General features: G+C 40.4%; 1 protein-coding gene across 7 annotated transcripts in view; it reads right to left on the reverse strand.

The window, feature by feature from the left end:
• Nucleotides 1–17,564, reverse strand: part of LOC130930964 (receptor tyrosine-protein kinase erbB-4-like) — a 428,601-nt gene that overhangs the window by 76,546 nt on the left and 334,491 nt on the right. For 3 of the 7 annotated variants that reach the window (XM_057859366.1, XM_057859391.1, XM_057859374.1), the window contains exon 26: nt 16,868–17,150. In XM_057859366.1, the coding sequence (XP_057715349.1) occupies nt 16,868–17,150 (283 nt within the window). The other 4 variants (XM_057859357.1, XM_057859341.1, XM_057859348.1 and 1 more) reach the window with 3 other exon arrangements.

Raw genomic sequence — 17,564 nt, forward strand, 5'->3', positions numbered from 1 at the left:
TTAACATTAGCAATGATCAAGTGAACATAAAGCATGTCTATTACACAACAAATAATAAATGATTATCCAGAGCAGGGCATCTAAACTGCCGGGCCGGGGACCGGTACTGGTCCGTTGCGCATTTGCTACTGGGCCGCACAGAAATTTATTAATGGAGTTGTCCGATATTATCTGGCAGCCGATAATATTGGTGTCACATTCTGCTGCTAGTCAGATTTTTATGTTGCAGAGCCAGATGTGGGAGTGTTCCGACATCGCACCTTCAGCTAATCCCAGCTCATCAACAGCAGTATACAAACGCAGGCCATGCAAGAGAAGGGCGCAGAGATATTGTCTTGCTGATCGCCATTTGACATCTTGCACCAATGGTTGACTGTTTCGAGAAAGGGTTCATTTCTCGGAGCTTCATGTGTCCACGGAACCAGCTACTGGCTAAGTGTATGATCACCGTCATTTGTCTCACAACCACATGAGTGATTCATTTATTTTTGTTTGTGTCTGTTGGGAAAGTATTATTTAGCAAAATATTTTCTGACCAAATCCTCGGTGTACATAGATTATCACATACAGTGCCCTCCATAATTATTGGCACCCCTGGTTAAGATGTGTTTTTTAGCTTCTAATATATATTTTTTTATAATTCAAATAATATGGGACCTTAATAGAAAAAAAGAGAAAAATCCAACCTTCTATAAAAGTGCATTTATTCAGTGGGGAAAAAACCACACATAAAGAAATAATTATTTGACATCAAATAATGTGTGTCACAATTATTAGCACCCCTGGTGTTAATACTTTGCTCATCCCCGTTTTGCCAACAAAACAAGGTGTGGGGACTGAGATGGCCATGGTAGGAGCTTGATTTTGTGTCTGGTGAACCATTTCTGTGTAGATTTGGCCATATGTTTAGGGTCATTGTCTTTTGTGTCTATTGTGTTTTTTTTAAAATGCCCTCCTGTTCAAAAATTTTCTTCCCACAGAAAATTGAGATTTTAAGCTTTACAATGATGTATCACACATGCATGTCGGACAATTTTGAAAGTTGGCCAAATTGGGGGTCTCAGAGCGGAACTTCAAGTCACCTGAGTGTTTTCCGCCATATATTTTTTCTTCAACTTTCTTTTGTTTTCTAGTCACAGACGTTAAATTTGGCATACATCTTCAGCAATGGGATCAAACTCATAACCTGAGTGACCATAATGTACCGGGGGACAGTAGCCCCTGAATCAAAAAGAAAAAAAAAAAAAAAAAAAGGACCTATACATATAAAACAAAAACGTACACACAGACATAAACAGTACCTCACAGTCATAAAAATATATGATATGGCGATGTCTCCTGTAGGTCAGCACTGCCAGGCAGATCCCCCAAATTCAACGTACAACAAATTATACGTAGAAATGTATGAACTTTTGGGTCGAGTAAGAGGACTGGCCACATACAGTCGCAGTCATACGTCACTCATGAAGTAAAACCTACAATATTTTTCTTTTTTATTGTAGTGTGTGTATGTGTGTGTGTAAATTATTCCATAAATGGCGTTATCATAATGTGGCAGGTTGTGCAATGTTTTTTTCCTGAAAATGACATGTGCGTATGTAGCCTGTGTTGCATGGATCCGAGCCGCGCGACGCAATCCGCCTTGCCCAGGACAGGACTCGAACCCACCGCCCACGACACGTCCAGCACGGCATGCGGATGCTTTGGCCACAATGCCAGAACCCAACGGGCTTGCATGTACCCATTGCACGTAATCAGAGAGAGAACAGCAAACGTGTTTGTGTAACATGAAAAAGGGTAGTAATTACAGTATGCTTGTGTAATTTGATGTAGCTACAGGATGGTGGGGATTTTCATTCTGTTTTAATAAAAATATTTTTTTTCCACAGCGAGGAAGTCCTCTTTCTTGCTGGCTCCATCCGAGTATTAACTATTGTACCCTTCTCTCAACTCAAACTTTTCACTCTGCAAACCACCTCCAAACTATCCAAACTCTCACCTGATCACAACTCTCCTTCAATCACCCACATTTTGAATGCAGCCAGAGGTGGTTTTTTTTCTTTTAAACCTGTTCAGCTGCTTGACACGGAGAACGGAGATCTGAGTGTCTGAATGATCTGAACTGGGAGTGGGAACCTCTTCGTACCTCACGTTATGATACGGTTTGCGATACAAAGCTCACGATAACGATGATCTGAGAATACGGCGATACAACGATTATCGATACATTGGTCAGGAAATCCTTCTAGGATATTTTAAAAACAACTAATAAACATAAAAACAAGCTTCTGCTTTGAATTGGAATGAGTTTATTACTAGTAGACGTCCAATCCATTTGAACTGGGAGGCTGGCAGCGAATGAAAATTCGTTCATTCGCTGTAATCCTTCCCACTTCAAACGGATTGAACGTCTATGGCTGTCAGTAGCAGCCAATGCCAGGCAATGAGGTAATTTTGGGCCATTTTAGGTCATTTGCCTGTTGATTTTAAGTTACTTCCTGTTGATTTTGGGGTATTTTATGGGTCACTTCCTGTTCATTTTGTGTTACAGAACAGGAAGTGACCTGGGAATCACCCAAATGAGTAGGCAGTGACTCAAACTCAACAGCAAATGACCTGGAAATGCCCTAAAATGAACAGCAAGTGACCTATAAATGCCCTGAAAATATGACAGAATGACTGTGAACGCTCTGGTTTCTAAATGGATTGGGTGTCGAGCAGCCTTAAGGCCGAGTTATACTTCTGCGTCAGACCTGCGCCGTCAAGGAAGATCCGATTTACGACCCTGCGCTGTAGCCTGACGCGGTCCTATTGATTTTTCAAACCCTAGCGTCACATTAACGCATATGACGAGGCGGAAATAGATTGTGATTGGTTTGCTCAGACTGTTTCCGGTTCAGCGTGAAATCACCACCATTGTAGAACATTATTTTTCTACACGCAAAAATGGACCAAGCCGACGCGAGTATCATCGAAGAGCAAGTCTTGTGAAGACATCATAAAGTTTGCCAAATGGCAAGGTCAGCGGTTGAATAAAAAAAAAATGGAAGAACCACTGAGACGTGTGTGTTTGGAATTGAGTGGCCACACGAAGCGGTGACCCAGTGGGCCAAAAACTGCCAGCTTTTTATCACTTTATGTCATATTTTTGGTTGGTGCACTTCAATATTTATTGTGTACATATGTTTGCTGTGAGTCTGTGACTTATTTGCGAGTCACACCTCAAGTATATGAAGAATAAAGCACTAGTTTGGTGTCAAAAGAGTTGTTTTTATCTTTAATTTTCAATAAAATTTCACACACGATACATAATCACTGATTGAGAGTGCCTCGGTGCTTTTTAAGATAACGTTAACATTAGAGATGTCCCGATCGATCGGGATGCCAATCGATTGGGTCCAATCACGTCATTTTCAAAGTATCGGAATCGGCAAAAAAATATCGGACATGCCTTTTTTTAATATATACGTACCGTATTTTTCGGACTACAAGTTGCTCCTGAGTATAAGTCGATCCAGCCATAAAATGCCCAACGAAGAGAAAAAAAACATATACAAGTCGCACCGGAGTATAAGTCGAATTTTGGGGGGAAATTTACTTGATAAAATCCAACACATAGAACAGACATGTCATCTTGAAAGGCAATTTAATATAAAAATACAATAGAGAACAACATGCTAAATAAATATACAGTGTACAGTGCATGAACAACGAAATGTGAATATACTGTCCTCCGCTACAGCTCGGTCCTGGCTGTACAGCGAACTCCCAAAAGACAATGCTGGACGTCCGTATAATTTGCTGAATCAATTTGGTCCTCGATAGAAAACAGGTTCGCATCAACGTAAATAAATGATAATTAGGTACTATTAGTAATAAGTAACAGGTTAGCATGCGTTCGCTATCATTAGCACATCGTTCAAACAGCCACACAACTGGCTCTAAGTGTCCGATCGCGGGTGGAAAACACACAACAACAACAGAAATGATACACGCAGGCGTTGCCTCTGTAGAGATGATTTAAAAGCATAAACAATGAAAGTAGGTTCGCATCCGTCTATTCTCTCTAGCTAACTCACTCACTCAGAGCTACGTAGCTGTCAGTCTTCTTCTGGCGTGTCACGTAAACAAGTGCGAGTGCGCCCTCACGTGGGCGTGAAAGCGCCACAAACTAAATGCATCCATTTCAAGATAAAAAAAGTCAATAATACAATTGAACATACACTGCCATAGGCAGAACGCGAACGTGGCCATAGCTATAAAGAGTTATTCAGATAACTATAGCATAAGAACATGCTAACAACTTTACAAAACCATCAGTGTCACTGCAAAACACCAAAATAAGATGTGAAATTATATCATAATGTGTTAATAATTCCACACATAAGTCGCTCCTGAGTATAAGTCGCACCCCCAGCCAAAATATGAAAAAAAACGCGACTTATAGTCCGAAAATTACGGTATATATATTTTTTTAATTAAATCGTTTTCTAATTGTATTTAACGTTACAGACATAATATGTTACACTCATCCAGAGTCTTTAGCTTAGGCTTAAGGTAGGGTTATCAAATCTATCCCGATAACGGCGGTAATTAATTTTTTAAAAAATGTATCACGTTAAAATATTTAACGCAATTAATGCATGCACTGCACAACCCACTCACGCATTATCGCGCTCATTCGCTCATCGGGGTGGCGTGGCTCAGTGGTAGAGTAGTTGTCCCCCAACACAGAGGTTGTGGGTTCAATTCTCCGCCCTGATGAACTCGTCTAAGTGTCCTTGAGCAAGATACTGAATCCCACGTTGCTCCTGGTGCTGCGTCACCAGTAGGTGGATGGTGAGATAGTGTAAAGCGCCTTGAAAGGTGGAAAAGTGCTATATAAGTTTAACACCATTTTATAATGGCGCCATTTTACCTATATAGAGAGCTAAAAGGCAGTGTGAAATGAGTAGAGTGAATTTTGGCAGCCTTTGGAGCCTTTTTTTAATTGGCTAAAGCCTTACAATCCCTCTCCCTACGATTAGAAATATCGTGGGAAGCAATGTGGGGAAGCAAGGTAGTAATTGATCTTTTTCTTAATACCCTATGTTATTTCCCAACGCAGAGAAGATATATCAATTGGTAGCACTACGCACAGTCATGGTTCCACTTCCCATCATGAATTTGGGCATGGCCACAGTATCATTTACTGAAAGCTCAACAAATACACTAGATGGCAATATTTAGTCACAATATACAAAATCACATTTGTCCTTTAAGAATTACAAGTCTTTCTATCCATGGATCCCTCTCACAGAAAGAATGTTAATAATGTAAATGCCATCTTGAGGATTTATTGTCATAATAAACAAATACAGTACTTATGTACTGTATGTTGAATGTATATATTCGTCCGAGTTTTATTCATTTTTTTCTTAATGCATTGCCAAAATGTATATGATCGGGAAAAATTATCGAGAATGATTGGAATTGAATCGGGAGCAAAAAAAAAAAGCAATCGGATCGGGAAATATCGGGATCGGCAGATACTCAAACTAAAACAGGACAGGTTTAAAAAAAAAAAAAAAAAAAAGATACTCAAACTAAAACGATCGGGATCGGATCGGGAGCAAAAAAACATGATCGGAACAACCCTATTTGTAACTGTAATTAATTACTTTTTTTAAAGTAAGATTAACAACATTGGTTATCAGTAACATTTAATATTGCTTCCAAAGTCAAAATTTCAACCGCAATCATAATCTGTTTATTCTGAGTTACAAATAACCTGGTGACATTTGTGATATTGTAATTAAACTGTCCCATTCTTTAGGCAATCAGACCTCATCGCATCTATGTCATGGGGTAATCTGAACAAGCATTACCTACGTAGATTGCAGTCTTTGCTTTCTTGTGTAGGTGATGATGTCCTGTTGGGAAAAAAATCTTTTTTTGACACCATGAAGCCATCATGAAGTAATGGCTCTTTCAAATAGGAAACTTTGCGATCGTGATTAAAACTGGCAGCCTAATATGGATTTGGAATAAGTAGTTATATGCGAGCAAAATTGCGGAGAGCTTCTCTCTAAACTTGTATGGAGGAATTCAATGTGCCTGCTAATTGAATCTCAGAGCTCTAGCGAGGGAAACTAATAGAGAGAAGGAAGAGCAGAGAGATTTCTGTTCATAAACAGTGTTTACTTAAAGCACTCCGCTGCCTTATTAGTATTAATAGCAGTGACTTCAGAAGGCTCATATTCAGCCATTGGACAGTACTGGATAATTTATGAGTGGAATGAAAGCCTGCGAGTGCAGTGCAATGTAGTACCGCATTGCAAAACAATGTTGCCCATGCCCGTTTACATAAGCAGCAGTCGGAGTAAACAGTGGATTCAGCGCAGCACGGGGCGAGAGGAAAAACGTGAGCAACGTGTTGTATCCTCGCATTAGCCTTTCGAAAGCGCGAGAGTGCTGCAGACCTTTTGATGCAGTTGGTCTTCATCTGCAAGTCCTTTTGAGTACGCCAGCGCAACATCTCGCCTTGAGCAAAACTTCTGCATCCCCAGAAGTTGGGTCAGGATATATCCGACGCCATATGAGATGCTCTTAATTAAAGACACCATCTGTTAAATTTGATTATTAAAACGGTTAGCTTGATTGCATACTTTCATTTTCTGCTCTATTTGCTGTCAGCGGGGTGGCGTGTGAAGCGAGGAAACGCCGCATTGGGCTTGAGGATTCAAGAGCATCCCCGACCGAGATGAATCTCTGCTGAAGCTGCAGCATCCCTGATGTGTGGTGCCGTCCTCGTGTACTTCTTCTTTTGCCAAATGCTAACACTAACAAAAGCCTCTACGATGTTTACAGAATCCATCTTTATTTATATTAAATTAAAAATATACTTTTGACAGATTCATGTAGCAAACATGAGGAACAGTATTTTATGATACAAAGCTTTGGGTATGGTCTGCAAAGAACACAAGGATAAAGGGACAAAGATAAGTTATTGGCAAAGGCAACTCTTAACTCTGTCCCGCTTTGAAGCATGCAGAAGAGGAAAAACAGGTTGTGTTGGGCCATTCAAAATAGGAAGATATGGGACTTGTTTATGGTAGCTTGATGGCAGCCCACCTCTTTAATAGGACGGTGCCAAGGGGTGAAACCCCGCTCACGAGGAAGGGTTAACAAGCACGTTAATACAACCCCCCCGAAAGGTAAATTCACAAAGCAAATATGTATGACAGTTGGCTTTTTTGGGTTTACAGTAGATATAAGCAGGTGAAAACTTTAGAAGGAGAAAACAGAGTAGAATTCCAAAGCAACAACCCCATTTATAATTGTCCATTGTCCATCATTATTTCAGCGCGTTTATAAAAATACTATTCACATTTGAAGTGCCTTAGATACCCCAAAGATTCTGTACAGTTCTATGTTTTAACCAGGGAAATTACCTCAACAGCAGTGATTTGTGCAATTACTGTTCAAACAAACAAACATCAAGTAATGAAAAGAACCCAATTGGGATAAGACACGTTGAAAAAAACCCCCACCTCAAATGACATATGCATCAAAATTATACAAATACAGTGTAGGTGGCAAGGAATCAGGATTTTCAGTTTGTGCTAGTGATTTCATTGAACATATTTGGGAGGACCGTAATATCATTGAAAATATAAAGGTAAGGTTGTAGTTTATGTTGGCACAGGGCTACATGGATCTATACCTTGGCATATAAGTAAAGAGAACCAATGGTGTGAAGGAAATGAGAAGAAAACAAAGGAAACAGTGAGGCAGATCAAATATTAAAATATGATAGGGAAGGAGATCACATGATTTTTAAGGACATGGGGAAGAAGACCATGTTTGGCCAAGGAGACATGAAATATGATCACATGATGTAATGGAAGCAAGAGATGGAAACTGAAACAAACTCGTCTCGCTTGGGTTTCAGAAAACATGGCTGGTGATCACACAACGTAAAAGCAAAACAAAGGAAACATGGAAGGAAATCACAGAATACAAACAGTGGGGCAAATAAGTATTTAGTTCTCCCACTTGAAAATATTAGAGAGGCCTGTAATTGTCAACATGGGTAAACCTCAACCATGAGAGACAGAACGTGGAAAAAACAAAACAGAAAATCACATTGTTTGATTTTTTAAAGAATTTATTTGCAAATCATGGTGGAAAATAAGTATTTGGTCAATACCAAAAGTTCATCTCAATGCTTTGTTATGTACTCTTTGTTGGCAATAACGGAGGCCGAACGTTTTCTGTAACTCTTCACAATCTTTTCACACACTGTTGCTGGTATTTTGGCCCATTCCTCCATGCAGATCTTCTCTAAAGCGATGATGTTTTGGGGTTGTCGTTGGGCAACACGGACTTTCAACTCCCTCCACAGATTTTCTATGGGGTTGACATCTGGAGACTGGCTAGGCCACTCCAGGACCTTGAAATGCTTCTTACGAAGCCACTCCTTTGTTTCCCTGGCTGTGTGTTTGGGATCATTGTCATGCTGAAAGACCCAGCCACGTCTTATCTTCAATGCCCTTGCTGATGGAAGGAGATTTTCACACAAAATCTCTGGATACATGGCCCCATTCATTCTTTCCTTTACACTGATCAGTCGTCCTGGTCCCTTTGCAGAAAAACAGCCCCAAAGCATGATGTTTCCACCCCCATACTTCACAGTGGGTATGGTGTTCTTCGGATGCAATTCAGTATTCTTTCTCCTCCAAACACAATAACCTGTGTTTCTACCAAAAAGGTCTTTTTTGGTTTCATCTGACCATAACACATTCTCCCAGTCCTCTTCTGGATCATCCAAATGCCTTTTGACAAACCGCAGACGAGCCTGGACGTGTACTGGCTTCAGCAGGGGGGGACGTCTAGCAGTGCAGGATTTGAGTCCTTGGCAGCGCACTGTGCTACTGATAGTAACCTTTGTTACTGTGGTCCCAGCTCTCTGTAGGTCATTCACTAGGTCCTCCCGTGTGGTTTTGAGATTTTTGCTCACCGTTCTTGTTATCATTTTGACGCCACGGGATGAGATCTTGCATGGAGCCCCAGATCGAGGGAGATTATCAGTGGTCTTGTATGTCTTCCATTTTCTAATAATTGCTCCCACAGTTGATTTCTTTACACCAAGCCTTTTACCTATTGCAGATTCAGTCTTCCCAGCTTAGTGCAGGTCTACAATTCTGTCTCTGGTGTCCTTCAACAGCTCTTTGGTCTTGGCCATAGTGTAGTTTGAAGTGTGACTGACTGAGATATGTGGACAGGTGTCTTTCATACCAATAATGAGTTAAAACAGGTGCCAATAATACAGGTAACGAGTGGAGTCTCGTTAGACCTCGTTAGAAGAAGTTAGACCTCTTTGACAACCAGAGATCTTGCTTGTTTGTAGGTGACCAAATACTTATTTTCCAATCTAATTTGGAAATAAATTCTTTAAAAATCAAACAATGTGATTATCTGTTTTTTTCCCACATTCTGTCTCTCATGGTTGAGGTTTACCCATGTTGACCTTTACTGGCCTCTCTAATCTTTTCAAGTAGGAGAACTTGCACAATTGGTGGTTGAATAAATACTTATTTGCCCCACTGTATATAGGAATCACCAATGTAGATTGCATGGTGTAAAACAAGGTACGACAAGGTCGGTCCAGCAATGAGGTGAAACATGTCCACAACAGAGAAACGTACAGGAGGAATTTATTGCTTCCATGAAGAGCTGTGGTTAGTTTAAGAAGATGAAGAAGTTTTCCAGACTTCAGAGAGAGCAAACACGTGAGGCCAGCTGTGTCCCCAGTCTCACTCTTGATTCAAAACATCCACAATGTGCAATAATATGGGGCAAACATACATAGATGTGCCTTTTCATCACCATCGTCCCTTTTTCTCTTTCCTTGAAACCCATATTTGACAGTTACTTCCATTGCACCACATAAACAAGCTCAAATGCACTATAAATATTTCACACTCGACATTAAACACTGTCTCCAATTCAATGAGTTGCAGCTCCAAAAGGGATTACAAAATACTCCTTCATTAAATAATCATGACACCATCAAAGAAAGATTACGACTATACTGTTTGGAACAAATACATACACACGTACGTACATACACATACGCACACACACTTTAAAGAGAAGATATTCTTGAAGCTGATCAACCCCCTAAAGTGATTCCTTCATGAACTCTTGGCCGATGTAGTGCCACTGATCTTTGCTAACGCTCCTAGTTCTGAAGTGGTGAACGAGCTGATAAACAAGTTAGATATTTCTGGAAGATATTTCCACCCGGCACCCGCACATTTGATTAAAGTGCTTCATGAGGATGTTCAGATTTAAACACACATAAACATTTTAAATAAACACCAAATAAACATCCTTTGAAAAATAAAAACAGTCGGATGGCATGGATGATTCATGGATTCAGTGACAAAGGTAATCGTTAAAAGGGGAAGTAATAAAACAACATAATTTGGCAAGTGAGACACAATTTCTTTGAAACGTGTTCCACATGTCTTGGCAGAAGAACGAATAATTATTGGTTATTAGATGGAACACGATTGAGTGTCGGCTTGCCCACAGACACAACACGAGTCGGATTTAGGAGGGCGTCAAACACGACACTGTTTAAATTAAAATGGATAGAAACTGTGAAATGTTCCGTTATTTAGGTACTGTATGTACATTTAAGAAATTTCAAGATTAAAACCAGGCCTCAAGCGACTATTATTATGAGCATAGGAAAGTTGAATATTTGTGAAAAAAATATTCACAACAAAAAGTGGAAGGAGAAGCAGAGTGTTACTTTGCAAAGTGACAGAACCATCTTTTGGGAATTTCCAACAATTCCAGGTGTTTTTCCTGGTCGGCATGGACCTATTTTGACGTCTCTACAGGAAACTTTTAAGACTTCATGGCTTTTACTTAGTTGATGTAATGTCAGCATACAGTGATCCCTCGCAACTTTGCGCTTCAAACCTTTCGCCCTCAGTTCATTGTTTTTTTTCATAAATCAATACAGATGAGCTGTCCCGAGCCGATCATGTACCTCAGTCTCCCTCTTGCTCCTTTTCTTGGTCAGGCAGTGCACTGGAGTTGCTTATTAAAGTTAACGATGATTGGCAGATGTTAAGATTTGATCTGGCCAGAGATAACTGGAAGCCGAAACTTCAAAGCGCCGCATGCGTTAGTAAACGTTTAACTTGTTAAACAGTTGCTGTGGCAACTCAATGTGTGTAAGTGAGCAGCTTGAGGGGCTTTGAGTGGATTCACTCAATGAAGCATTTAATAAAGACAACCATTTTTCTACTTTATTGTTGGTTAAAAATAATGCGGTGGGACAGTAACCTGTTTAAAACTTATCATGAATATTACATTTGAATTTGAATTTATTAAAATACTATATTATATATTAGGGGTGTAAGGGTACACAAAAATCTTGGTTCGGTACGTACCTCGGTTTTGAGGTCACGGTTCGGTTCATTTTCGGTACAGTAAGAAAACAAAATGCAAAATATAAATGTGCTAGTTGTTTATTACACACTTTTGTGCTTTCAACAATAGGAACGTTAGCCTACACAAAGCTAGAATTCTGCTCAAAAATAGAAAATACAATATTCTGAAATGTAGATATTTTGAAAAACAAAATAAAAATAACTTTGGCTAAGACTTTTTCTTTAAAATAAATATCTGATGTGCAAAATTGAACAGTTGCAACACTGAAGTGAAGAGTTGTTCCATCTATATTCTTTTTTAATTTAGCCAACCATCTTCCATGTTAACATTTAACCGTTACCCACGCTGCTCACTGCAATTCTGAGTGGTGCGACGGCCCTGGCCGTTTAATTGTTATCTTTTTTTAGACTGTCAGTCATCTGATCGCCGCGTCCGCCGCCTCCCCTCCCAACGTGGCGTACTCTGATTGACGCTGGACGGGCAGACGACGTCACCGCCGCTGACGGGCCACCCGAACTAGCCGCTGTCTGACATGCATCCATTATGCAGCGCTTTGTTTACATTTGCGGCAATAACGACACTTGCTTTACGGCAGCTAATCCGATACACGGTAATACGGCTCTGGGTAATACTATTAGGCCATTGTTTGAGCTTGCATACCCGCGTGTGTGTTGTATTGTGCCTGAGTCTTGTTAACCAAATAAAGGCAGCGTTAACAAAAGTCATCTGACCGATCGTCATTTTACAGTCAACACTCAGAGTTCGCAACTTTGGGTTTGACAGCATACGTGCCACGTACCTCCTCGCCAGCTGTTTGCTCGCCATTCATTCACCTGTGCCTTTGATCGCTATTTTGTTACACTCCCGCTTTTTCGGTGAGATATTTTGTGTTCATTTGTTATTGGATAGATTTTGTTCACCACTGTAAATAAGAGCACCACAGCAGTAGAGGGAAAATGCCGTTTTGTTTAGGGTTGAAGCCAGGGTAGTGGCTGTATTGTTTTTTTCTTTTTTACGATCAGGGTTTACTTAACGGGTGGGGTTCAAGTGTAGTTTCATTTTGTTTGTTGTTTTGGCCTGGGCTTACGCTGAAGCCAGCTTCTTCTGCATTTTCTTTATTTTGTTCATTGCGAGTTCGACTTGTGTGAAGAAATTTGTGTCGACTTGCAACTTGTGTGCGTGGCTCGTTCTATGTTACGCCCTTAGCAGCCGTCCGCGGGGAGTAACAGTGGGATTATGAGAAGCATGAGCGGGCATTCCGCGCTTGCGTTAAATGCGTCAAATATTTTAACGTGATTAATTCAAAAAATTAATTATAGCCCGTTAATGCGCTAAATTTGACAGCACTTTACATTACATCAGAAATCCGAGGACCACGTACCGAAACGGTTCAATACAAATACATGTACCGTTACACCCTTATTATATATACATGGCGGAAAACACGGACAAGACTGAAAACGCAGTTTCTGTTCTTGCACCCCTCTTTAAAATAAACTGCTGTATTTTAAGCCAGAAGAACTGTTGTGTTTGATAATACAATATGTCTATATGCTGCCACAGCAGATTCATGGCGCAATAAGCCTCCGAAGTATTTTGAATTTGTCCGTTTTACCCTGAAAACCCGTTTACAGGCGTCGCGCAACGGCTTTTGTTTCAACCTAGCCATAAAAAGAGTTACATTTATAATTCAAAATGTCAGTCATTTTTAACTTAGAATCATTAATTGATGTCTAATATTTAGTTCGGGAAAAAAAAAAAAAAAAAAAAAAAAAAACGACTTTAAAAAATTATTCACTCGCACTTTTAAACAAATTACACCACAATGAAAAATTTGGCGTCTGTAAAAAAGTCACGGATATCTATCTCATAACTATCGCTTAACTGTATTTTTATCGTGACTGTCGCATTCCCTCCAAAATGTTAGATAATAAATAATCGATCCAAACAAAGAAAAAATGAAAAATAACATTTAAAAGGGTAACTATATGAAAAAGAAAATCTCGACCACTCGTTGACGTCTGCGATTTCTGCATCGCGTTATATTACCATCTTTTACCCATAAAATCCCTAAAAAATCCAGCTGTGGCCATTCACAGCTGTGTCTTGACACTCAGTGATATGTGCTACATGGAGTTTTTGGGTGGAAACAAGTTAAGTACGCGAAAATATCTCGTTAAAATCGTGGCGTCTTTAATTCTGCTCTCGCGTGCTCTCGCCTCCAGATAGGGTTTTGCTGTTTAAATTTTTTTTTTTTTTTTTTTTTAAATGGCCTCCTGTTCAAAATTTTTCTTCCTCCAGAAAATAGAGATTTGAAGCTTTCTTATGATGTATCACACGTGCATATGGGACAATTTTGAAATTTGGCCAAATTGGGTGTCTCAGAGCGGAACTTCAAGTCACCCTAGTGTTTTCCGGCATATATATACATAAAAGGTATTATTATTATTATTTTTTTTTTAATGTATTATTATTATTATTTTTTAATGAAACGTTTCATATGCACAGTATGTCTTTCCAATGCTAAATTTGAATAAGATAAGTACATTGAACACACACACATGCCAAAAAAATATATTTTTCGCAGTTTTTCACTTATCGCGACGGGTTCTGGTCCCCATTAACAGCGAAAAACGAGGGATCACTGTATTATCATTCCTAACCAATGTGATAATGCAATGTATTAGGAAATTTTATGAGCGATATACTTTAAATATTACAATGAAATATATATCTATAGAGTTACTTAATTTGGTTTCTTTTGGATATCGCAAACTTGAAAAAAAAAAATAAAACTTTTATACTTATCTTTTTTTTTTTTTGTATTATTGTGACCAGTGTTGGATTTTGACATACAGTGGGGAGAACAAGTATTTGACACACTGCCAATGGGTTTTCCCATTGACTGTGTATCAAATACTTGTTCTCCCCACTGTATAGTAATCTACAGGTTTTACTTAAAAGAGCAACATTTTAAATGAGTACTTACCCTTCTGACTGAATTTGTAAAGAAACACGATTTAATTATCTTAAATTTATCATTATTACATATACTGTATATACTGTAAGTGTTTAAGTGAATGGTTGTTTGTCTCACTGTGCCCTGCGATTGGCTAGCAACCACGTCAGGGTGTACCGGATTTTGGGAGAAATATGAGTAAACATAAATTTTCCACCTCTCTGTTGAAACAATCTTCATGACATTATAAATACTACACATACGAGTGTTGATTGATCCGCTTTCAGACTTGTTTCCTCCTTTTGCTTGTCCTTTCTCCTTCCTCTTGCCAGGTAAAAAAATGTTTAAAATCCTTCATAGGTTTGTCAAACACATACTATAGGTATGCATAAATAAAGGGGAAAAAGAATCAAATAAGTTGTTGTTACACTTTTCCGATAAAACACAGAATCGATGGCAGTGGGTTCAGACACTAGTTGTTTTGGAGGAATTGACCATAACAGTGTGATACTTCCTCCAGCATCCCTGTGTCTAAGAGCCAAGTCTATCTACAGGAGAGAATTATATTTTATATTGGTCTGCTTGGTTTGGGTCTGTTGTTGCTACAGTCTTAAATGGGGAGGGGAGAAGTCTGTGGCGGCTCTGGTCAGGGAACTGGAGAGGTTTCTAGAGGCTAAATTTAGACCACAGTATTTCTTTGCCGGTAGGGAGGTGGTGGCAGAACTGGGCCAGATTTCAGGGAAAACTCAGACATGTACTCGGGGTTTTCAGCTACTGCTGGCCTTATGTGTCCGTTCTGCTTGTAGAAGAGCTTAGCATTGGCGGACCCGCTCTGGGTACCGTCAGATGGTTTGGGTGGCAAGCTGTGCTGCCAGTATTCCGGATTGTCAAAGGTTACCTTCAGCTTCTTCCCAGCGGCTTTACCTGCTGTCTGTCCACCGTGCTTCAGCAAGCTGGCAGGCTGCAAGGCTGTGTGGCTCTGGTAGGCCGGCAAGCTGCCGTGCCCAATGGGGGCCGAAGTAGACGGTACACCTGACTGGCAAACCGAAGCCAGAGCAGTAGTTCCTGTTTGGCTCTGACCGGTGGAAACACCACTGGGAATGCCAGCTTGTCCTGCAGGTTTAACGGTATGGTGGGCGTGAAGGATGTGGGCCAGCGTACCGTGGTGACAGGACATACCAGATGGAGAGGGCTGTGCTGTGGGGAGTGGGTAGTGGGGCAGGGTGGTCTGGATGCTAAGCGGGAGGTGAGACCCTGAGGTGGTGACTGAGATGGAAGAGGGAGCCTGGGAGTGAAGAGGCAGACCGTTTCTTCGCAAGGTCTCTGCGGCGCTATGGAAGGTATTGAAGTACAGGGGCTCGTTGATGTACTCGTCCTCTCCTTTGGGCTGACTGTTGGGTGTGCTGTGGTAGCCTGGGTTGTCCAACGCATGGATCTCTCCATTTTTATGTCGTGACACAAAGGGGTTTTCCTCAATCGGATTCAGGTATTCTGTAGCACATATCAGAAAAGAAGGAAGAAAAGAAATAATGGAGGAGTTTATGAAAGTATAAGGCAGTTAAACTAGTAAAATTGTCAGAAAAAGGATCAAGTGATACAAGGAAACAGAAGCTTAAGAATGCGTACTCGCTATAAAGACAGAGAGAGAGAACATGATTGAAACACGGAGAGAAAGAGAGAGATAGGTCACTTGCTAATGAGCAAAGAAGATGGAAGGGGACATGATAATGGTGATAATGGGAGCCACTAAGGACCAGACAGGCAACTTGCCAAAACTTCTTTGGCACTGGCAACTCCATCTGCTGGGGGCTGAAATGCCAACAAACGACCTCTCTTCACAGCTTCCAAGCGCTATTATAGCGGGGTGTGAAACCTATTGATTTTGCCCACTCTTCCGCTCCTTGACATAGCATCAGATGCATTTTGCTTCAGGCCTTGTTATATTTTCAGAAGCTCAGAAATCAAAGGTGTCAGCGTGAGAGCAGGGTTGATGGGATGAATTACGATCAGAGAGTGATATGCACCAGCGTCAAATAGTGTTAATCGCTGTACAGAAATTAAAATGATGAATTTACTTATCCAAAAGACCACTTTTACAGTACAGCCTGCTTGGTGTAGATGTATAGTATTTTGACAGATTGTCTTCAGCTCTCAAAAGTTCCTGAATTCACCCTGAATGTTTCTCAAAACAATTTTTCCCCACAACTTAAGCCCTCAGAGTGTGATCAGTCATCCTTTGATTCATAAACTGGAAAGCGGCTGCCACTGATGTCTGTTTCTGTTTTGATGTTTAATGTCTTGACTGTAAATCCTTTAATAAAGTTGCGTATTTGAAAGACTTGGATCACACTTTTTTTTTTTAACCACACTTGATTATCTTTTTAGATTCGGAGTCGAACTTCTTATTGCTAAGATTAAACTGTCATCCTCTCTGTGTGCTTTTTGTCTCAGTACCTGAAGAGCTCTTGTCTTTCATGGGGGTCATGTATCCATCCTCATCTTCATCCCTGGAGGCTCTCTCCCCAAGGAAGATGGTGGGGTCAGCGCTGTATCTCTGTCCCCCACTGTCTTCGCCGCCCGCCTGGCTCAGACTCTTCTTAGGCAAGTTCCCATTACAGCGCTGGTCCTCCATGATGGATCCCTGGCTCCCGGTGGCTTCCTGTTTTACACTGGCCTGGGTTGCTGAAAGAGGACACTCTGGAAGTTTTGGCACTCCTTCCCTATAGCCATACTTGTTCTGTGAAAGATAAAGTGGAAAATAGGTGTAGGAGAGTTTTATTTATTACATGACTTACTCCATGTTCTTGTTCATATTCTGAATAGCTGCCAACAAATGAACTATTCCAAAACGAGGCTGTTGTAAGTCAACTATTAATTATGTATCTACAATACATCAAAGCGTAGAAACAAAAAGACAACAGTCAGAACTGTGTGTGACTTTTAACCCGCGCAGCCGGCAGTTGTAAGCGAAATTCTGTGAAAAGTTCTGTGAGTATAGTCATCGGCCTTAGGGAACAATAAGGGGCAGCCAGTAAGTGCAAAAACTCACACACCTGAGCCTCGGAAAAGAACCGGAAAAAGCCCACAAGAAAACAAAACATGACATGCGGGGCACAGGGTTTCTTTTAGAGCTCTGTTAGCTTGCTGCAGG

Source organism: Corythoichthys intestinalis, chromosome 2 (genome assembly GCF_030265065.1).
Source record: "Corythoichthys intestinalis isolate RoL2023-P3 chromosome 2, ASM3026506v1, whole genome shotgun sequence".
Classification (NCBI taxonomy): domain Eukaryota; kingdom Metazoa; phylum Chordata; class Actinopteri; order Syngnathiformes; family Syngnathidae; genus Corythoichthys; species Corythoichthys intestinalis.